This window comes from Cynara cardunculus (assembly GCF_001531365.2).
Source record: "Cynara cardunculus var. scolymus isolate 2C chromosome LG 1, CcrdV1, whole genome shotgun sequence".
Taxonomy (NCBI): Eukaryota; Viridiplantae; Streptophyta; class Magnoliopsida; order Asterales; family Asteraceae; genus Cynara; species Cynara cardunculus.
This window is the reverse complement of record NC_037528.1, coordinates 10,517,986-10,541,961: the sequence shown is the minus strand read 5'-3', so window position 1 is coordinate 10,541,961 and position 23,976 is coordinate 10,517,986. Positions and strand designations below refer to the sequence as shown.

Sequence of the window (23,976 nt, the reverse complement as noted above, 5' to 3'; positions counted from 1 at the left end):
ATTATTATTTTATTGTTTTGAATAATGTTTTTTATAAATATTTAATTATTTATGTTTTATTTATATTGATGATTGATTATTATTTTGTATATATAAGACAATAAAAAAACAAATGATTACCTAAGAGTGATGGATGTTTTCTCTCTATCCACATGCATATCTTCAACTTCTTCACCTCTTCATCTCTTATCTCTCACTTCTTTCTTCATATTACATATATATAATTATTAGAAAATGACAGTAAAAAACATTGATATAAAAAATTAATAAAAGAATTAAATATTACAAGATGATCGTGCCAATCTTTACAAGATGATTATTTTGGACGAAGCTTGATTTATTATCGTATCAATCTTTACAAGATGATGATATTGGGTGTGAAGATAAAGTCTAAATGTTTACCGAGGAATTTAACAAACAATTAAGATCTGGTAAGTTTAGTTTTCTAAGAAAGATAAAAGAGATAACCAATGCATCAAAAACATGGATTCGTGAAACAGTTGTTAACAAGACTACTCGTGGACGTGCCTCGTTGAAGGATAAAATTTTCAGAAAACCTCATGTTGGTCCGTCTTTTACAACTAAGGTTGATCCGTCTTTTACAACTCATGTTGATTTGTCTTTTACAATTGAAAGACCCTTTAGACGTGGTTGTTAGAATAAATGAAAATGTAATATAAATTATGTTATGTCTTATTTATATGTCAAATCTCATTTTTTTTATGTTTTATTTTTATAATTATATAATTATTCAGAAAAATAATAGTAATGTTTATATTAATAAGTTCTTATTTATTTTTAAATATAGTAAAAAAATAAAAAAGCAAAAAAAAAAAAACCAGTAGCGTATATGATGAAATGTTTATTAATAATTTATGTAATATAAATGATATAGAAGAAATATATATTTAATAATACTGGACGAACATGGCAAGACACAAGAATCTTACTTGGTAAGAGCGATTATAAGGATAAAGAGTTTTATCTAGTAAGTGAGGGTAACGACTCTTACCCGGATAAACGATTATCATATATATTGTTGCACACGATACCATTTTGATATACTACAATCTTACTTAGAAAATAAATTATAACGTTAACCCCTAACGGTAAGCGCTTAACGGATAAGCATTTAGGTAAACAACTCCTTACTTTAGTCTTCTATAAATTGCTAGGCTACTTGTAAATATCATACACATTGTGGGGATCACTTCATACCATTTTCCATTTTACATAATTTAGGGGCCGTTTACCTAAATGCTTACCTGGTAAGCATTTATTGATAGGAGTTAACACTATAATTTATTTTACCCGGTAAGATTGTAGTACATCAAAATGATATCGTATGCAACAATTTACCCGGTAAACACTTACCTGGGTAAGAGTCGTCACCTTCACTTACCAAGTAAGACTCCATCTTTATCATTGCTCTTTTTTTTTTTTTTGGGAAGGGTGTCCAGACCAAAGCCCGACTAATCCCCGACAATTTTGGAGGCTAAACATGGCCCCACTTAAATGTCGCCAACACTCCCCTCCCAGGGCTCGAACTCGGGTTCATGACTCCCAAGCCTTACCACTAGGCTGGAAGGTCTTTGACTTATCATTGCTCTTACTGGGTAAATTTTTTGACCATTGTCATATTCATCCGATAAGAAAAATTACCCTGTAAGCACTTACCAGATAAGCGTTTAGTAAACAACCCCTTATTTATTTTTTATTTTTATAATCATGATGATTGATTTGTAATAAAATCACAAATATAACAAGAAAATAAACTCATTCGCTTATTTTTAACCAATGCATAACGATACAAAATCTAATAAACTATGGGGTATATTTTGGTGTTGAAGAAGTGGGACATATTAAGCATGGGATATTTTGGTTAAGTGGTTAGTATTGAACTGATAACGTGATGTATGTCATGCCTCTCATTTCGATCACGAAAAGTGAGTGATATATATATAATATAGGCATCTTTTTCTTTGAAATTATATGTGTTCTTCTAGAATACGTAAACGATCAGAAAACCAAAACCAAAACCAAAACTTATATATTGAAAAAGTTATGTTTGGCTTTCAATTAAGACAAAAGTCGGTTTTGAAACCAAACCAACCCTTTTATATCTACTCAAAGTGTATCCAATATATTTCACTACTTTGAAATCTTGAAATACTGCAGACATGTGAATGAATTGCTATTTTGATGTCTAAAAACCTAATTTTCTTGATTTTTAAGGATAAGTAGACCAACTTGATTTATTTCGTATGATTAAGAAACCAAACTTCTTATTTGGTTTCCGTCCAAAACCCACACCCTCCAAGTCGATCGAGGTGTGTGTACGAAAAAGAAAGAACTGTGTGTGATACGCAGTAGTCGAGCGAGTGTGCAGAGAAAGACAACATATCATGGGGATGGAATGAGTAGGGTTGGGCACAAGTAGCACCACAACCAAAAGTGGTGGATTAGGTTCCTCTACTTTTGGTTTTGCACCACACAAGCATAAGCAATCTTTGGCATCATTTGGCCTAACCAATCTTATAAGTCTTAATATCTACAATTATCAGAAATTACCTTGTGATAAATTATAAGTCGTAATTACCTGCGGCTTAAGACATAAAGTTATTTAACAGACTGATGTTTATTGATAAATTATGATCGAGTCGTATGTGTAGAGATTCATATAAGATACATAATCCATATATGAGTACAGATTCGAAAACTTGCAATGAATGTCAAAAGTATTCTTTTAGTGCGGGCATTATATATGTGGTCCTTTGACTTAAGATCCTGCATTTTGTTATATGTGAATGATGTGCTTTAACGCCAGATCCAATTGCTTCACAAGTGGACGGCTCAAATAATAGTTTGACACAAGAAACAAGAGTTTTAGCAACAACTTTTTCCATCGCTAAAAGTCCATTTATCGTCATAAACAGCTTATAGCGATGGATTGGTGATTTGCAGGATCGTTAATTTTTGTCATTTGACGACAATGGTGCATTAATAGACGTTGTTGTTGGTATTTTAATTTTTCTGAAAAAAACAACCATTTATTGTGGAAACCAAAAGACTGGTATTTTTTTTCATCCCTTTATTAATCGAATTCATAAATTACTTACTGAAATTTACTGATAGAAACTTTTTAGATTTCTTTCATATTATATTTCTAGTCGAATTAATTTCATCTACCATAACACAGTTCTTGTGAAAGTGAGTTTCTATATGTAAATATTTTATTACTACAAAAAAATTTAAATACAAATAAATTATTAAAAAGACATGGATAAAATAAATGACGTTATTTCATTTTCTTAATATGGTTTAATTTTTAAGGGGAGTTCAGAAAACGGGAAGGTGGCGATTTTTGCAGGCCGAGCATTGTTTTTCTAGTTGGACCCGGCCGGCCCGATTACATACCAGCTCATTCACGGTTGGTCCGGTTCTCCTACCTGGGGAGTGGGGAGCACCACCTTCCGTATCTAATACAACGAGAGTTTGGTTAAAAGATATACTTTTAATAAAATAATTTTATTAAAATATGATATTTATGATTAATTTGTATGTAATAACTATAGAAAATTTTGTTAATTATATGTAATAATCATAGATATTTTTGTTAATAATATGTGATATTTGATGAAAATTTTATTTTTTTTAAATCAAAGTGTAAATAGAAAAAAAAATTATATAAAAATTTATAAAATAATTATGAATTTATTAAACAAAGAAATAAATAAATCTAAAAGACATGTTTAAATTTTTGAAGATTTATCCAATTCAAAATACTAATTTCTAAAAAAAATTATGTTATTTTTTAATCAATGGATTATGTGGCTCATATTTTTTCTCGCAATCTTGTAAATTAGTTAGCTTTTCGCATGATCATCCCTATATACATATAAGTTTTATAAAACAATTTATCATGACACTTAAGCCTTGTTTTTTTTTTCTTTCAAAAGTTACTATCAACCTCTTGCATTTGATTCATTAAGAGATGTGGTCATTCAGATTGTTTGATTTTTTTAATTTTTCAGAGGCACTTATATTTTATAGTCCTCTTATCTGGTAATGGTAAGAGGTAAATCAACGTCTTACTTGCCTCTTATTGTTTTCTAGACACTCAACAACGACGTTTCTCAATTGATTAACCTTAATCGATCATTTTTCTCGATGGATCCTCACTCTTGTAATTTATATATTTTAATGAGATGTAAATGTGTTGAAACCCGCCAATGATGTATTTTCATTTAAATGAATGTTAATTATATACTTAGATGTAAATTTCGTAATGATGATGAATAAATATGTGAAATTCTACAAATTTATCTATAAGTTCAACATTATAATTTTCTAATGAGTAAAATAGAGTTAAACAAATTCAAACATTTATCGGTTCACAAAAACAAACAATTTTATTGAATCGATCAACTTTCAGACTTAAACACCGCCTCTTATCAATCGAAAGTGAAATAAAATTTTAGCACATTTTAAAAAACAAATAGTACCTTAGACACTTCGATGTCATATACACTCGTTTTTGTTGTAGTGTGAAAAACAAACGCTACACAAGTTTCTTATATTTATTTAATCTTTACTCGCCGGGTCTATTAATACATCCGTATATATGTCATTTTTATTAAATGATTTTACAAGTCTCCTTTAAATTCTCTTGGACCCGGTATATATATGAATGAGTCCTCATCTTCATAAACAATTCTAATCTTCAGCCTTCATCAGATAAGCGGTAAGGTAGAGCATGATGCAACTTCAATTCAAGACCTTTATGATGTCTTATTTAAAGGGAAACCAGACCACTTAAATATATAAGTTGATCATGAAATTAAACCTATGTACGTTACCTTTATGCAGAGTCACACCAAGAAATTTTTTAAGTGCTGACACAATTTAACTATAAAAAATATATATCTAAAGAGAAGTGTCATTATATATCGGTACGGATTTGTTGATTGGTTCATTGTCCCTCTATAGAAGAGGCCCAATGTTAAAATCCTAACTACGTATCTTTTTAGAAACAACACAAGAGGTATATAAAAAATCACCAAAATCTAAGCTAAAAGTTAACAAATTTGGCACCCGTGAGATTCAAACCCATGCCTTTTGTAGAAAGGTAGAAGCATTAACCATCTCCGCTAACAAAGTCTTGTGTTTAAATTTCAGTTTCAAAAACTATATAACACCCAAGAAAATAATACAGTGACAACCTTTAGAAACGTACTTTTTTCCTTACGACGAAAACATGAGGTTGATCCATCTTATCAAACAATGTAGGTCTACCCTTGCCTCAATGTATGTATTCTTGAAAAGAAGAAGATTGTATGCATATATGGAGCCACCAAAATTCTCTCAAGAATTTCACTATATATATATATGTCCTAATCGAATAACATTTCAAATATATATATATATATATATATATATATATGTATATATATATCATGGCCATGAGTCTGGATGAGTGCAAGAAGGTTTTTTGAAATTTCTGTCTCAAGCGAATTAATAAGAGTTAAAAAGTCGAGTGAATGTTGGTATTCATTCATGGTGAATTGACGGGCCCTTATTAATTTTAGAGATCACTAATTATGGATGCCTTTGTTGTGGAATCATGGGTAGGGGCCTTATACTCTTTTAATTAGTAGGGGTCGTACGTACCTGATGTTCAATAATATATATATATACATATATATACACACACACACACACACACACACACACACACACACACACACATATATATATATATATATATATATATATATATAGGCATTCCACCTTTTTGCTGATTAATGCAAAGTTTAATTTGCTCATTCATGGTTTTTGATTGATCTTAATTAAACAAGGCAAAGAATAAAGGGTAATTAAAGCCTTGCTGCTCATTTCCCAGACGCATCAAGAATATGAATATATGCTCGATTGATCTTAGTTATGGTACCACAACTCTAACAACTCCTCATACAAGTAATGTATATCCTTACAAGTGTGTGTATGTATATATATATATATATATATATATGGAAGTTGCTTGCTTAATTATATAGGGTTTCCAAATTGATAACAGTTCAAGAGACCAACAATGAAAACAAGGATATAATGCATCAACATAGGGGTCAGTTCACCAAATACTTACCTGATAAGCGCTACACGTATCACTTAATTAGTTTACCAGCTTAGCAAAACAAGGACCAACATTTTTATCTATTTACCCATCATTTTTATGACTGAAAATGTCACGTACGAAAAGGTACTCTTGCAGTGTTGCTTGTAAATGCTTACGGATAAGCGTTCAGAAAACCACTCCTTGATTTGAATACGTAAAAAATCATAAGTAACATCTATCTCTTCCATCATCAAATTACATAGCTTGAAAGAAGACTGTGAATCGAACCAATATGCTCGATCAACGTTACAACCGAGAAAACCTAGATAGTTTTGGGGACAAATTTTCTTATAGAACTTATAATGATCTCATATTTTGTCTTGGAACTAAAAGAAACGAATAGAAGGATCATTAATTATGTATAAATAAACAAAATTAAATGAAAAATCAGAGAAATATTTGATAAATAAATATGGCACATTTCACTTCTTGTGCTTCATTCTAAAATATATCTTTTATTTTTACAAATGAATTTCATATGCTTCCGATCGATCATATGTTATATAAAATGTGTGGATAATATAAATATATAAATCAAATACTATGACCACGCGTTTTTCTGGAGGAAGACGAAGAAACCCTAACAGTAAAGGATCGGAAAAAAGTATCTACCTCTTGGCGCCTTGTATTTTCAAAGAATTCCACGGTTGTTCCGTCGTCCGACAACCTCCTCCTTCTCTTCTGCAAGAGTTTTATCGGCGGTGGTGGTGGAGAGCACGGTGGTTGGATCTTGTGATCATCGGAGGTGGGAGTTTGACAATCGTAATCACCCTTGTCTGCTACCACCAGCTGGTTGTTGTTTGACTTTGATGACTCATCATCGTCATCCTTCCTGTCATCACCAAGTTTTGTGATGGATTTTCGGCTGAAATCTTTCTTAGACATGGCTGAGCTCAGTTAGCTGTGTGTGTGTGTGTGAGAGAGAGAGAGAGAGAGAGAGAGAGAGAGAGGTTAATTGCTTGACAATCTTGTTTGTATCATTTAGATTGTGGACTTCTTGTTATATATTGTGGTCTTCGTTTAAATGCTATTTCGATAAATGAATCGGTTCACTCGAATTTTATGATAAAACCAAAGTTGTAGAATTAATTAATTTGTGCATAAAATATAATAAATATAATAACAATTAAAATTATATAAAAAAGCACATGTCAAAGCGTCCTTTGAAAGCTATAAGATTTCAAGCCTTACCCACGACATCGTTTGCAATTTCGTTTTTCTCCGTTGGCAAGTGTTAACTATATATATATATATATATATATATATATATATATATATATATATATATATANAGTTTGTTTCAAATACAACCCATCGCATTTGTATAACTAATACAACCCAATAAATTGAGATATTTATGGACATGATGAGAGTTCATTTATTATGATTTGAATATTTATGGAAGATGAATATGGTTCATTAATTATAATCAATACTTTATATTAGAAAACAATCAAAACTTCTATAAAATCACATATTAATCAAATGAAATGAACGATTGAGATTGAGTTGTATTGGTTGCACAAATGTCAATGGTTGTATAATAACCAACCTCTCTCTCTCTCTCTCTCTCTATATATATATGGTATATTTCAAATGCAACCATGTCCATTTGCACAACCAATGCAACTCAATTAATTGAAATATTTATAAAAATGATGGAGGTTCATTTATATATGGGTTGGGTTCACGTGAGACCAATGGTTTTTTGTTAGATCCGTAAGACCAATTTATGTTCATTGATCAACTTTATAAGCTAATGATCTAATGGTCTAAAGTTGTACCGTGATAATTTTGTGATTATTGAGAAGTCTCGTGGCGTTTATAAATGTTCAGATTATCATATTGTAGATTTAATCTAAGGGTTGATAATTGGTCTTACGAGTCTTATGAAAAAACTATGGTCTCACATGATCTCAACTCTTTCTCTCTCTCTCTCTCTCTCTCTCTCTCTATATATATATATATATATATATATATATTATTTGAGACCCATATATATTTGCCATTACTTCTTAGTTGTAATACAAAGAGGAAGTTCCGTTAAAACCTAAAATTGAATTGGAATACGGAAACCGTCAATATCGAGTTACGTGTTCCTATTTAGGAATCGTATTCATAAAATTAACATATTCATGATTGATAACACATTTATATTTATAATGAATAACATGTAGTATTGTAATTGATCCCCTAGTTGCTAAGGAAAACCTACCCCGATATTTATTGTTTAATGTTTAATTAAGTAAATATTCCTACGATTGAAAAGGATAATGTTTTCTCTTATGGCTATCTCAATCTGAATTAGCCAGACTAACATGGTATCAAAGCTTGAGGTAATATTTTGGTGTTATTACCATATAAAAACGAATATGCAATCAAATCATGTTTCATTACAGGGATTGTATAACACAAGTTAGATTTCAATGTCGAAGGTAATAATCGGCCTCACCAAGTTATTTACTAGTATCAGCATAAGATCCTTAAAACGCATCTTGTGATCTATTTGATTCATGAATTTATGTACAATTAACACACCAACTTGAACTAGTCAACCAGGTTTGTATATGCCTAATTTGCACCACAATTCCAGTTTCCACACCTTCATCACATACAATTCATGGTAGTATAGTATGAACCTATAAATAACGTGAACATGTATCACAAATGTACATCTTAGTTGCATAAATGAAGCATCATGTGAGAATAAGAGTTAAGATGAGAAGCGTAAGAAGAGATCTGAACCCTTGATCACTTTTAATTTCACCCACCCCATGAATTATGTTTCTCACGGAAATTGATCTGGTTTATTTTGGAGCATCTCATTAGTGTTGATCTTCAATTATGATTGATCCAAATGTGGAGATATCTTCTTACCATTTTCATCATAACTTCCATTCTCATCGAAACTCATCCCTAGTTGCATAATCGTAGACGAAACTTCACATGTCATTTCAGATATATTATCCACAGATATTTCTTTCCTAGCTAGTTCTATAATAATTAATTCCCAAACCCTCGTATTATGGCTGTGTTGGCGTGCCAAAACAGTCGACATATCTCCTAACATAATGTTCAATAACTTTTACAAACAATTTTACAAGATTCCATTTAATTGTCCATACGTTTATTTTTATCTCACATTTTGTAACAGAGTACACAAGTTTACTTAAATGTCCCACAATATGAATTAAAGACAATATTTCCTACTCAAAATCTGATTTGATCCCCGAGGTTTAGTGAAAAGTCTAGATATAAGACCTAAACTTTGACAAGTCTATAAAGTATCTTTATGGTTTTCATTTTTCTAAGAAAATGGTCCCTCGTCATTAACTTCGTTTGCTTTCACTGTTAGAAGGATAAGTATTTTCGTCTATTTCATTTTTTTTGTCTTTTTCTATTTTTGTAATAAACCTCAAACTATAGTGATTAACTTTATAATTAACACACACACACACACACACACACACACATATAAAATCTAAAGCCTTGCTTCTTCTGGTCGGCTCGTATTAGCCTGTGCTTTGAACTCATACGGTTCCGACGTGCCCAGAGGCCAGAGGCGAATCCGTTCACAGTTCGAAGGACCAACACCATTCGAAAGTGGGCGGCCCACCCCGCTTAGAACAGTTATGTTTGACTGGGCTTACACACATTCGCTCACTTACACTGTCTCGGTCTGAGAGTGCAGCTCTATCATATTTGTCCTAGGTACCAATGCTAGGTTAGAATCCAATATTGAACTCTTAAAGGGAGGAGACGGAATCCGAATCTATTTCCTAATTGGACAGTGAAAAGATGATCATTGATGATGGGAGTTCGGATAACATAGCGCCCACGAAGATGGTAAACAACCTAGCTTCACTACAGAACTATGATCTACAAATCACTATCTTAAAATACCATATATAAGAGAAAAAGTGGCTCGTCCGATTAGCAAGCAGTACTCAAGGAACAGGCTTAGTCAGAGATTCAATTTTCTTCGAAATAAAAAAAAAGATTCTAGGAGAGGGYTCGTAATGATCTTTGAGAAGATCACAAGGTGTTGAAGTAGCAAGATAGGAGGGACTTACACTAACAATATATTATTATATATTATTTATACATATAATATACACAATRTATTATTATAAATTATTTATACATATAATATACACAATRYATTATTATARATTATTTATACATATAATATACACAATACATTATTATAGATTATTTATACATATAATATACACAATACATTATTATAGATTATTTATACATAAAAAAATTTAACCAAATTGTTAAAAGTTACATAGATAATTTATTCCCAAAATATGTTTAATTCATTAAACATTAAAAATAAAAAAAATTCAATGGCTTTATTTGTTTAAAAAATTTCAAACTTAATAATTTAAAATAAGAAAATTTAGTTGTTTTTTCCTAAATTTCTCCTTCATAGTTTGAAAAAACAGAACGGCAAGATTACAATTTTTTTACAACGATAAAATTTGAAGATAAATCTTTTAAACATAAACTTAAAAAACAAATGGAATAAGATTATTTATGATCGAAATTAATTATATATGATCGAATATTTAGTTACGTAATCATTTTGGAAAATAATCAAAGGTTACAACCATTACAAACAATTTAAAGTGTCATTTATTTTTATCTAACGGTTGAGTAATATTTGTTTTTAATTTATTAAAAAACTAAGAAACGGGTAGTTTTAAAATATTTTAAATTTAAATTTGATTAAATAATTAGATTTTTATATTTTTGGTTATGATCTCCATGCATGTTTTTCTCACCCAATTTCTCAATCACTCTCTCCCTCTCCTGCTCCACTTCAGCCCGTTAACTCTCTCCAACAATTCTTCTGCAGCTATCATCGCTACCACCTTCAATCAACCAACTCTGACGGCCACCTCACATGTTGGTTCTCCGGCCATCGTAAAACTCACCTCCGGCCATCTTTAAGAGAAGGCTCTCTTGCATCCGGTTCTCTTCCCAAGTCCAAAACTCCCCCAAATCTCACACTCCGTTCCCTTGCATTTTCTTCCCCCTAAATATGTCGTTGCAGGACCAATTTATCCACACTCATGAATACAAAGTTTTTCAATTTCGATCATCAACTGACTTATTTGAGCCCAAAACCATAGATGTGGTGGATCTGGGTCCAACTTTCCGAGGTCATTACGGTAACTTCACATCCAACTCTCCGTTTCCCGATCTGTCACTCCAGGTGAAAGGATTTAAATTGTTGAAGATGAAGGTTCAAAACATATATTAAAAAGAAAATCATAAATTTCATATGGTTTCATATACGGAAGAAAAAAAAGATGAATTGTTGCATATGGATCATTTTTTTTATATGTAGATCATTTTGTATATGGTTTCATATATGGAAAAGTAATGAAGTTTCTCATATATGGATATTTTTAAATTAGATATGAAAAAGATTTATCTTCAAATTTTAATAAGTTTGTGTTCTAAAAGATTTATTTTTAAATTTACCGTCGTAAAAAAAATCATAATTATGTGCAATTCTGTTTTTGAATTATGAGAAGATAATTAAAAAAAAGAATAAATTTTCCTATTTTAAATGATTAAATTTGAACATTTTTAAACAAATAAAACCATTGAATTTTTCCATTTAAAAGTTTAATACCTTAAAGTTCAAGTTTCACTTTCAGACTTTTCACTAAACTTCAGGGAACAAAATTATAGTTTAATCTAAGATGAATAAAATACCCAAACAAGAAATTTGTAGCCAAAAAGATAATATACTTGTTTATTGTAATTCTAATATACAGCTGGTATTAAATATGTTTTGGCATAATAATTAATTAGTGTTCGATACCGTGCATTGTACGGTCATCAAAACTCAATTTAAGAAAATATTTAAAAACCTCGACCCGAGCGGAAGTTAGATATGTCTAAAAACTCGGGATCGTATTTATATTTAGATTGTTTCATCCAACACTGTAAATCACAATTTGGAAAATACTAACATCAGATGAAAGAACGTCACAGAGTCAACATTTTCATTATATGTATATTTAAGTGATATAATAGATACTTAAACTACATTTATTATCATAAATATTGCAGTAATCACAACTCTTTGATGTATGATTTGCATTGCATAAATTTCTTACCAATTGGTTGGTTTTGATTTTAACCATGATTATAGATTTCAAAGCTTCATCATGCTTTTATACATCCATCGTCTTTTTCCAAACTATCATCTTTCTACCAATTTGAGATAATAAAAGTCAATCTTATTTCAGATTTGAGAAACACTTCAACCTTATGTTGCAAGTCATCATCATCTGTTTCACTTTTATAGATTTCAAAGAAGGTCATTCAAAATAAAACAACTTTGTGATACAAATCCCATTATTTAACACAAAGACATCCAATTCACCTTTTTTATACACTTTTCATCTTTTTAAAATCTTTCAACTATTCATCAATTTAGGACAACTAAAACTAAATCACAATTCACCATTTAAGAATACTCAATTTTCATGGTGCAACCTAATTAAATAATACAACTATAACTAGTTGTGTACCCACGCAATGCGGCTGGAACCATGAATTTTAACGATTTTGAAGTTCCACTGTTTTATAAGATAAAATTTAACGATGATATATGTTACACTTGGTTTTTACATATTAATACAATTTGAATAAATAAGAGTTATGGTTCCAATTACAGACTATCGATGAAAAAAAATTGTATGACAGTTTAAAATCCAATATATTTAAAATCCAACATATATAAACGACTCCACAAATGTGTTCGGTTTACACCTAGAGCAAAGAACCAATAAACTTGAGTTTTAAGATAAACACTCAAAACCAATAAAGAAAACTACAAATTTGACATATCATAAGCCATGAAAAGACAAAAAAAAATGGGTTTTAGAATGAAATTTCAACTGCTTACACTCTTTCTTGTTCAGAAACTCAGATTAAGGTTGAATTAATACATACATACATACATATATATATATATATATATATATTTCAAAAAAACTCAAGAACATATAAATTCAGAACATATTATACAGTGCAATTTGGACAACCTAATTCCAAAATATATAGTATATATATATATAAATAAATAACTATAAAAATATAGATCGTAAATATTAAAAATATTTTTTCACAGTATATATAATATATAATAATATAATTAAGTCAAAATTTATTCAATATTGGACTCATTTCGAAGATATTAACGAGACGATTATAATGGTGTAACTTGTTAAAATAAAAATGTATTTTTTAAACATGTTTTAATTGATATATGATTATGTATATTAATTTAATAAAGATTTAAAATGAAACATTTAAAAATAAAGGACGTAAAGTAAATTAATTAACTAATTATAAGGGTATAAAGTGTAAATTTAAAATTATAATTTAAAAAAAAACAAGAGGGTGAGTGCATGTGAGGAAATGAGGGGTGAAAAAGTGATATAAAAGGTATGTTGGTCATTTATTATTTTAAGACTTTAAAACTTTTGTTAAATTTGTTTTATAAGATAGTATAGATTATATATAATCAACAACCGACATCAAATTTTGAGTTTTATTAAAAACTGCTACCATGATTATGGCCAAATTCCTCAGTATAAGACCATTCATAGTCATGGATTTTTTAAGAGGCTCTTAACTCTGTTAAATTAGTTTTTTCTTTCTTACACAATTAATAAACTTTTTATACTCAATTATGGACCGCTTCATGGTTATATAATATAGAGTACAATAATAAATATTATATAAAATAAAATCAACAATAGTTTTATAACTATAGGTTTATTAAAATTACCGATTTTCTAAAATATATGTAATAAATAACTATAATAAAAATAATATCATAATGAAAAAAATAAAAGGTAAGTTGTTTAAACACATAAAAATCAAGTGCCAAAAAATTAAAAATTTATTAATACTAATTTTTTGTCAAATGATTATCAATACAAATTAATTTATTTTATAGTTAATACATATTAAAAATAATTTAATTTGTTTTATCATTTATTTTATTGTAAATGGGTTAAAGGAAAGAGGAAGGAGCGCAAAAGCCTCTGCACCTCCCGCGTGGAAAGAATCTCTTTTTCACAGCCCTTCAAAAAAAGTTCTACCATTCCATGGACTTCTCATATGCACCCGCTTTGGATGCTCTAAGGGCTCAAACGCCACAAACATACCATGTGATAAAAGGAAACATGACACAAATCTTTTGCAAACGAGATACACGTCTTTAAATATTATAAAATAGATTCATCAAACATAACGAGTCTAAGGGTCGGATGGAGAATATCAAAAATACGATCCCTACCAGGATTGCTTAGAATCTATATCTCCGGTTGACATTAGTGGCTTAGGATGCCCCACGTTTCCTTATCAATATTGCATTCTTTTACTAAGAGATGTTCTATTATTTAGACCTTTTCTTCATTGTATGTTTTGTATAGAATTCTTTAATGATTCATTATTTCTACAGGGTCTAATTCATGACACGTCTTCGGCCACCATAAAGTTACTAAATTTACAGAATATACCCCTTAAGTTGTAGCGACATGAAACTCAACACCTTGTGCTTATACTAATACAACAATCCATCCCTTTGAACTTTCTAAATTACACATTCAACCCCTTTTATGTGTATAACTTTATACAACATCAAGTTGTAAAACTATGCTAAAGGTGATCTCATCAACAGATTTCAGTAAAAAGAAAGAGTCCGATCTAAGACGAGATCTATCACCCAGCGATCTCGGATTGCCCAAAAAGTAGTAAGGTTGGTTGCTATATGTCACAATATTATTGATTATTTTATTTATTTCTATATTATTGAATATAAGTTACATTTTATTCAATAGTAAAAACAATAAATTAAGTTAAAATAAGCAATTTTAAATTTTCTATTAATATTGTTATATTTTTATATACAAATAATTATTATATGATTTCAATTTACGGCAATCTTTATTGATAATAAAGCATTAGATAGATAATTTTTATAAAATAATATTTTAGATTTAAGTAGAATGAACGATAAAAAAAATATGAGACTGAATTAGAATTGAAGATTGTATTAAAAAAACAAAAGTAATATTTTAATTGAGATTGAGTTAAATGAACCTTTATTTTATTTCTTATATCGTTAGCTAATAGCTAGTGCATAACTGTGTAAAAATTTACATTTTCATCTCCTATTTTACCTTTTTATATCTTTTTAGTCTTTTTTTTTATTAACATGGATATCCAACCCGCTATGCGAGCCGACTAATTTCAGGACGACCACTTGTTTTGCAGATAGCCCGGAGTTACCGCATTTGAATCTCCGTGGCCACAAGAGATTTTTATTTATCCATGGATTTGAACTTTAGATCTCTTGATACTTTTGACTTTTGAACTCAAGCTCAAACCAATCAAGCAATATCCTTGTAAATTGGAGAGATACCACATAAAGTAATAACTTCGCTCCTTCTTTCTTTATTTTTTTTTTGACAGATCTATTGTATCGTTGAACCCACTAAGTTCATAGATATAATGTGGTATCATATAATATAGACTATCAAATGTGTTTATTTTGACATTGTTTTAAATTTATTTTTTAATAAAATAATTGTAAAAAGGTGAGCTGGGGATTATTGGGACGTTGCAGGCTAAGCCATGTTTTGGGAGAGTCGGACCCAGCCGACCCGATTTAATTTGTTTTTTCCCGTAATAATCCGGTAGAGACTTGGACTAGACCATCCAACATGGAGAGCACGACCACAGGCAAACAATGACCACCTAATAGCAAGGAGAATTTACCAAACTGCCCCTTTCTTCGTAATTTTTTTTTTTAATTTCCAACAACATGAAAGGTCAGGTGAACTCAAATTTTTATTCGTGTAATTATTTCCACTTTCTAACTAAGACAAATGATCCGGTAAGGATAGAAGCTAAACTGAAAAATGTAAAAAAGAGATTTAAATCTTTGATCACTTTTAATCTCAAAACAATCCAGAAATTACGTTTTAAAAGATAATTATTCTAATGATTATTTTCACTTAAGAATGATTCAAAAGTTGAGATTATTTTTTTATATTCTTTTCATCATAACCTAATTCATCTAATTGATAGAATAAAATCAAATACGAAATTTGAATTTAGAAAGTCATGATCACGCAAGTGATAAGTCAATCAAGTTGTGTTTGACAAATTAACTGATAATTTATCAACCAATAGCTAAAAAATATGATATTTGTTGATAAGTTAGTTGTTAGCTAATAAATCAATCATATTTGGTAAAAATGATAATGCAAAGTTGCCTAGTAAGACATGGTAAAAAATTATTTGGATACATAAAAAATACATGATTGAAAAAAATAAGAAAATTTTCCGATAACTTCTCAAACAAGTTAGTTTACTGTTATTAAAACAGGATTCTTTTTCAGTAAATTATTAATATGTGTTCCAAATAGACAAATTAAATAAAACATATGATATTTGTTGTAAGTTAGGGGACGTTTACCAAACACTTACCCGATAAGCGCTTACCAGTAAATTTAACACTATCATTTACTTACCGGATAAGATTTTAGTCCACCAAAACGGTATATATCGTATGCAACAATTCACCCGGTAAGCGATTACCGTGGTAAGAGTCGACGCCTTCACTTACCGGGTAAGACTCGTGGTTCTTGTCTCGCTCTTATCGAATAATATAAGATTATTGATCCTTATCATATTCATCCGGTAAGGTAAATTAACTTGGTGTTCACTTGCCACTTAGTAATATTATTTTAAAGTTAATTAGTTGGGGTAAATATGAAGAGGCAGGCCACCAGGTGGGAGCCAAATTGGCAAATTGCAGACATTGGCGAGATGCTTGAAGCTTTGTGGTAGAGAGATCCACGTCCCCATCTAAGAGGTCTTGTGTTGGGTCATGAAAAAAAATTTGTTGTCCAAAATTTGTTTGTTAGTCTACTCCACCAATTATTTTAAAACATGCTCTTCTTTTATTTAAAATAATTTTATTAATTTTATTTTTGTTCTGTTCTCTTTTCTTAATAAATAGATGATATTTCAAAACATCTCCAACAAATTATTCAAAATAAATAAAATAAAGATTTTGGTTATGTTTTTTTTTTTATTTCAATAGATTCTCTAAAAACTTTCTTCAAAATAAAAAAAAGTACGAGAGGGCCTTGTTGGTTTTTATAAAAAAAAAAAACTTTTATCAATATTTTATATCTGATTCGTTAAGAGGTAAAACTATTCAAACTATTTGTTTTTTCCAATTTTTTAGAAACACTTAATTATTTCTTATTGTCTTCTTATATGGTAAAAGGTAAACCAACATCTTATTTATCTCTTATTGTTTCTTCAAACCCTTAATAATGGCGTATCTCAATCGATTAACCTTAATCAATCATTTCTTCCAATCGATCCTTACCAAATCAATCCTCACCTCTCTCAATTGTTGTATTTTAATATGATTTAAATGTGTTAAATATCTTAAATGTCATATTTTCGTTTAAATGAATGTTAATTATATAATTTAGATTTAAATTTTATAACGATGATGAATAAATATATGAACTTGTATAAATTTATCTATAAATTCAACACTATAATTTTTAATGGGTAAAATACACAATTTAAACGAATTTAAGAGTTTATCAGTTTACAAAACACTCAGTTTTATTGATTCAGATTTCAGACTTCAGCACCACCTCTTATAAGTCATAAGTCAAAAAAGACTTCAAGACCTCTTAAAAAACAAATGTCACCTAAAAATCCCTAAATTTGGAGAACACCCTAAAAATGATTGCAATAAAAAATAAATATTTTTAAATATATTTCCACCAATAAGAAATTTTGAAAATAAATATTTAAGAAAAAAAATAATATTTTATTACATGAATGTAATATTTCAATAATATAATCAATATTTTGTAACCTCAAAAATTAAATAATCTGTTATGGTTAAATGTATTTTTATTTTAATTTTTTTTAAATCTCAATCTCCTTTCACTAAAATTTTGGAGAAGCTCTCAGGTGATTAGTGTGGACATAGAAAGGAATTTGGGGACATCAAATATTCATTGGGTCGATCGCCTACTTCCAGAAAATTAACTTAATTAATATATTATTATAATAAAATTGGTTTTATAAAACATCATATTATATTATTATATAGATTGCATAGTTATTAAGACTTAAGTCTTCTTTGTGATGAGCTTAATGAGATCTAAATGTTAGTTTGTAAGTTATACATGATTGTTTGATAGTGATTTGATATAGTAAGTTTCTAAGGGAGTATTATATAGAAAACCAAGTCTTTTCCAGAACTTGCATTTCCCAATTAAAAATATGTTTCTTTCCACTACTAAATGGAAGACTTGTACATACGGATTTTCCATGAAAAATTGTCGCTAAAGGGCGATTCGCTACAAAACCGTCACAAAAGTTGGGTAAATTGTTGGTAGGAAACTTAAATCAGTGACAGATTTCAGAGGCATTCTCCAGGCGATCTGTTGGTATTTTCTGGAAAACATCTGATTATATCAAAATCATTGGTATTTTTTAAGTGATCATTTAGTAATCACCAACATAAATTTCTCTGAATGGTTTTTGTTGGTAAAAGTCAATGGATTTATAGTGTTCATCTATAAAAAAAACTCTCACAAACTGTACAAACAGATTAATCCATACAAATAAATTTATTTATACAAGACTTAACGGTAAATCAACCAAACAACCCTTTAGATATTATTTACCATGTAAACGTAAACAATTATACGTTTAGGCAATTGGTAAAGAGTCTGTAAAAGTAAGGGGTCGTTGACCAAACATTTATCCGGAAAGCGTTTATCGGTAAATTTAATACTATCATTTACTTACTAGGTAGGATTTTAGTCCATCAAAACGATATTGTATGCAACAATTTATCCGGTAAACGTTTATCGTGGTAAGAGTCGTCGCACTCACTTATCAGGTAAGACTCTTGGTCTTTATCTCGCTCTTACCGGGTAAGATTTTTGGTCCTTACCATATTCATCCGGTAAGATAATGAGACTTGATGTTCACTTACCCGAGTAAACGTTCGGAAAACAGCCTCTAAGCCAAATTCACAACAGTGTGGTATACTGGTATTTAGGTCTGAATTAAATTGTATTAGAGCTGGCTAGAGATTCAGGTTTTAAACCAACAAGATGTGTTGGCATTTTCAAAGTTGAAATGTATAGAATGATATGATCAAACCTTGTTAACTGTCAAAGATATGATATTTAATTTATATCAACTTTCCTTGCATCCAAAACAATATATAATGTAATGTAATTTGGCATCTAATGTATATTTGGTATTATGTTTTTTTTTTCTTCTGAAAACAGCAAAACGTGTTGGATACATCAAATGTTTTTTTATTAACTTGGATATCTAACCTGTTATGTGAACCGACTAATCCCAGGACGACCACCTGTTTTGCTTTGCAGATAGCCTGGAGTCACCGCATTTGAACTTCCGTAACCACAAGAGGAATTTTATTCCTCCTTGGATTTGAACTTGGAGATACATCAAATGTTTAACTTTGTGATATTTGGTTTATTGATTTTGTGCTACATTAATATGATGGCTTGTGTATTTATCATAATGTAATTGATGGCTTTTGATTTGCCAATCGAGAAACAACTCCATCTCTTGTTCAACACCATTTTCGATCTTGGAACACTTATTTTTGCACTACATACACACACACACACACATATATATATATATATATATATATATATGTGTGTGTGTATGTATATATATATATATATATGTATGTATGTATATCAACTCTCCATATCCAATTAGTATTCTACTTTGATCTTCCTTGATCATACATGTATGGATTTCGATTGAACTTGTTATATATTTCAATGTTTAATTTCTACTTTCTAACGTGGAGTATATTCTTTTTTAACACTTACAATGGTCGTAATTTATCTTGAAAATTCAAGCTTAAATTCATTAGATAAAGATAAAAGATATCAAAATAGTATTCACGAATATATATATTTGATCGAAAGAATCAATATATATATATATATATATATATATATGTATGTATGCTTCCGATCATATGTAATATTGATTATATTCATGTATAAATGTAACAGTTTGAAAAGATATATATAAATCATATACTTTGACTACGGCGGCTTTTCTTGCAGGAAGACGAAGAAACCCTAACGTTAAACCATCGGAAAAACGCATCTACCTCTTGGCGCCTCGTGTTTTCAAAGAATTCTGTTGTTGTTCCATCATCATCAGATGATCTCCTTCTTCTCTTCTGTAAGAATTTACGTGGCGGTGGTGGCGGCAATTGGGAAGAGTATGGTGGTTGGATCTTGTGATCATCCGAGGTTGGAGTTTTACATGAATCGTCGTCGTCTTCTGCCACCAGCTGCTGGTTCTTGTTCGACTTTGATGATTCATCATCGCCCTTTTGATCATCAGCAGGTTCTGTGATGGACTTTAGGGTAGACTCAGGTTCATTAGACATGGCTGAGAGAGAGAGATGAGAGAGATGAGAGAGAGAGAGCTTCCTTAACAGTCTTCTTTAATTTGTACGATATTGAGTCACTTCTTATCCTCTCTTTTTCTCCCGCATTTAAATCTTCATTTTTTTGTCCAATTCAACGTTTGGATAAGTTAAAAATAATCTATTTTTAAAATACTTTGCATTAAAGAAAAATGTAAGACACCTTAATTAGTTCATCCTAATTGGGATGTTTACCGTAATGAGCAGAGGTGGAACACAAATGGACTAAATCGGTATGGTAAAGAGGTTCAAAAGAACTTTATACTTAAAACCTTAATGGACCGGATATGTTTGGGAAAAAAAAGCCCAGGGGCCAAAGCTCCTAAAAAGCCCTATGGCCATCCGACATGAGTTGATTTTCAATAGGAGTTATCGTGAAAATGCTAAAATGATTTTTCACCTTTAAATCAATTTTAATTAATGATCAATTGAAAATAGTTTTTTAAGATAAATCATGGGATATTTTAGAACCTAATCTAAACCATTGATCAACACTAATTAAAAGTGATAAATAGTTTAAATCTTTTTTTACACTTCTCATTTTAACTCCTATTAATTCTCACACATCCTTTGTCTTACCGACATTTCACTTTCGTATTTCTTATGCCAACAATTATGGGTCTAATGAGCTCAATTTGTTGATTAATATTATTCATTAAGTATAGTTTTTTAAAGGTATATATACTTAAATTCTTTAAAACCAACTAAAACATACTTTAAGTACAAAATAAATTTAAACTCTATTTATAAAGTAAAATATTCAAGTATTACAAATAAAATCAATTACATATTTAATTCAACATTTATATAAATTATAATAAAAAAAAAAACAAATACACAACAAAGTGACTAAAGATACATTATACTAAATTAGACATCATTTTCTTTTTGAAATATTTGCATAGTTTCATATCCACAAACTACTTAATTATTATAAATTGAAAACTTTTAGCATACATAATGACTAAGGCCTAAGGTGTATATAACTTTCCCCCCTAATTTCTTTCCTCTTTTTCAGCCACAAACATGTTAAGTTTTATTTGATTTCACATCAAATTGGTGTCATTAGTCGTTCTCTTTGTGTGTTTGGGGGATATGATTTACTTTTTACCATCAACTTATATCATATTGTCACAAATTAATATTTGATTTTGATAAGTGATTTATAGTATTTCTATCACAGGTTTATACTTTTTTATCATTGAATAATCTATCATCAATTTAAAATTTATGTTAAAAGTTAAATCCCATAAATACCCCTAAGAAATTGGCCTTCAGGGAGAAAATAAAAGAAAAGAAATTAATGAAAAAAAAGGGAAGAAAAATAATGTTTTTATTTGTGTTTTCGAAAGGAAAGAAAACAATTTTTCATGCAATTGAAGAGAAATGAAATGTGTCTCTTTTATAAATATAATCTTTAAAAATATGTTCTTTATTATAAAAAGTTGGATAATTTTGTAATTTTAATAATCTTTTTCTTTTCCTTTTATTCTCGAAGAAAAGTTTTGGGAAGAAACTTGTGATTTCTTTCTTTTCGTTTACTTTTTTTTCTCTCAAAAAAAGGTTTTGAAAACAAGAGTTATTTTTACTTTTCCAGTCTTTCGAGAACACAATGTTAGCATACATTAATTCACACATGCACATTTACCCCCTTTTAATATTATTTGAAAATGAATAAAAATATGTTGCTCTTAAATTTTATGTATTTTTTCATCAATCAATGACATTGTCTTCGTTTTATTATAAAAAGATAATAGAAAAATCGATGAATTAAATAAACTCATATTAAATTAAATAATGACATTTATTGATTCAAGTGATTAGTGGAGTACATAAACGAGATCGAAAACTTTAAGACAATAGGTCATTGATAGAATAAAAAGAAGAAAATAAGGGTAACGAGCACCGAAAATTGATTATAATTATTATAATCCAATCATTGTTAAGATTAATTTAAAATTTTGTTTTTACTTCGTTTAGCAAAATGCAACGAAATTTGACCTATTTTTATTTAGTAAAAAAGACTACTATTTTTCACTCAATATAAACAAAGATCCAAAATTTTCTATTTCATAATAATTCCATAATCTATAGTATTTAATGACATAATTGTTAAATTATTAAGTTAAAATGATTATAAAAAAATTGATGGAACCAAATGGTCTAACGGTATCGTAGTCTTTGGCCTCGTAAGAAGTCAATGGCTCAAACCTCATCAAAGATGAGGATGGTGTGTGGATTTATTTGTTACATTTGTTATAAATTTATAGAAACGAATAATGAAGATGGCATAGGATACCATATGTTACGTTATGAAAAATGAAAGACCCATTAATTGATTGATTAATTAGGTTGGATTGGTGAGAATGAAGACAGAAATACGAAGCCAACATGGCATTACCTCCTTCTCCCCCACCACTTATATCATTGCAATCAGTTTCCAAGAAACTTCCAGGTTTGTATTTTGTCCTTGTTGTTGCAAGTTGTAAAAGTACGAGGGGTGTAGTTGAAAATATGCCGGCATTTGTTGGGTCTAAACCCAATCAATCATGGATCGTATATTCCATCTTACGAGGTAGTCTTTTAGCCGAGTTTTAACCAACATTTTTGAGATGTACTCTAAATTCTTTCTGCCTCTTTTTTTGTAATTTCTGCCACTACAAATTATTCACTAAATTCAACATTATCTCTAATTAACTTACTTGGATTTTTATCATCTTTATTTCAATATATTAATTATCATTCTTTAAAGTTATATATATATATATATATATATATATATATATAGGTGGAGGTTCAAACGAGAACCCCTGTGATTTACGAAAACGCGAGAACAACTCAATAACCACAAACTTTTTTAATTAATAAATTAACTTTTATTATATATAAATAATTTAATAAGGGCAGTAATGTAATTAAGTAATTTTTATAATTTTTATTTTATTTTAATTAATCATGTTTATCTTCACGTGTCCACATCTTCTTCTCCTTCATTCATGCGTCTCCAAATCACACATATATCACACCAAATCGGTAGTCGATTTTTTAAGTTAACCCTAGCCCGGAATCCTTGTGATAATTGTGTGATAATCACATGATTATCACACCCAAATCACACTAAATCATGTTGATATAAACGATAATGTGATAATTGTATGATAATCACATGATTATCACACCCATATCACACCAAATCGTGTGGATATAAGCGATA

At 29.5% G+C, this 23,976-nt stretch overlaps 2 protein-coding genes across 2 annotated transcripts; both read right to left on the bottom strand.

Moving 5' to 3' along the window:
• Window positions 1-6,709: 6,709 nt before the first annotated feature.
• On the bottom strand, window positions 6,710-7,060 carry LOC112509630 (cyclin-dependent protein kinase inhibitor SMR1-like). Its single transcript, XM_025114731.1, has one exon. It carries the CDS (start codon window positions 7,058-7,060, stop codon window positions 6,710-6,712), a length of 351 nt encoding a protein of 116 aa, XP_024970499.1.
• A 13,252-nt stretch (window positions 7,061-20,312) lies between these two features.
• On the bottom strand, window positions 20,313-20,752 carry LOC112501640 (cyclin-dependent protein kinase inhibitor SMR1-like). Its single transcript, XM_025105331.1, has one exon. It carries the CDS (start codon window positions 20,721-20,723, stop codon window positions 20,358-20,360), a length of 366 nt encoding a protein of 121 aa, XP_024961099.1. The 5' UTR covers window positions 20,724-20,752; the 3' UTR covers window positions 20,313-20,357.
• Between the last annotated feature and the right edge of the window lie 3,224 nt (window positions 20,753-23,976).

Coding starts and splice junctions, on each gene's coding strand:
- LOC112501640 (XM_025105331.1), bottom strand. CDS start 20,723: ATGTCTAATGAACCTGAGTCTACCCTAAAGTCCATCACAGAACCTGCT.
- LOC112509630 (XM_025114731.1), bottom strand. CDS start 7,060: ATGTCTAAGAAAGATTTCAGCCGAAAATCCATCACAAAACTTGGTGAT.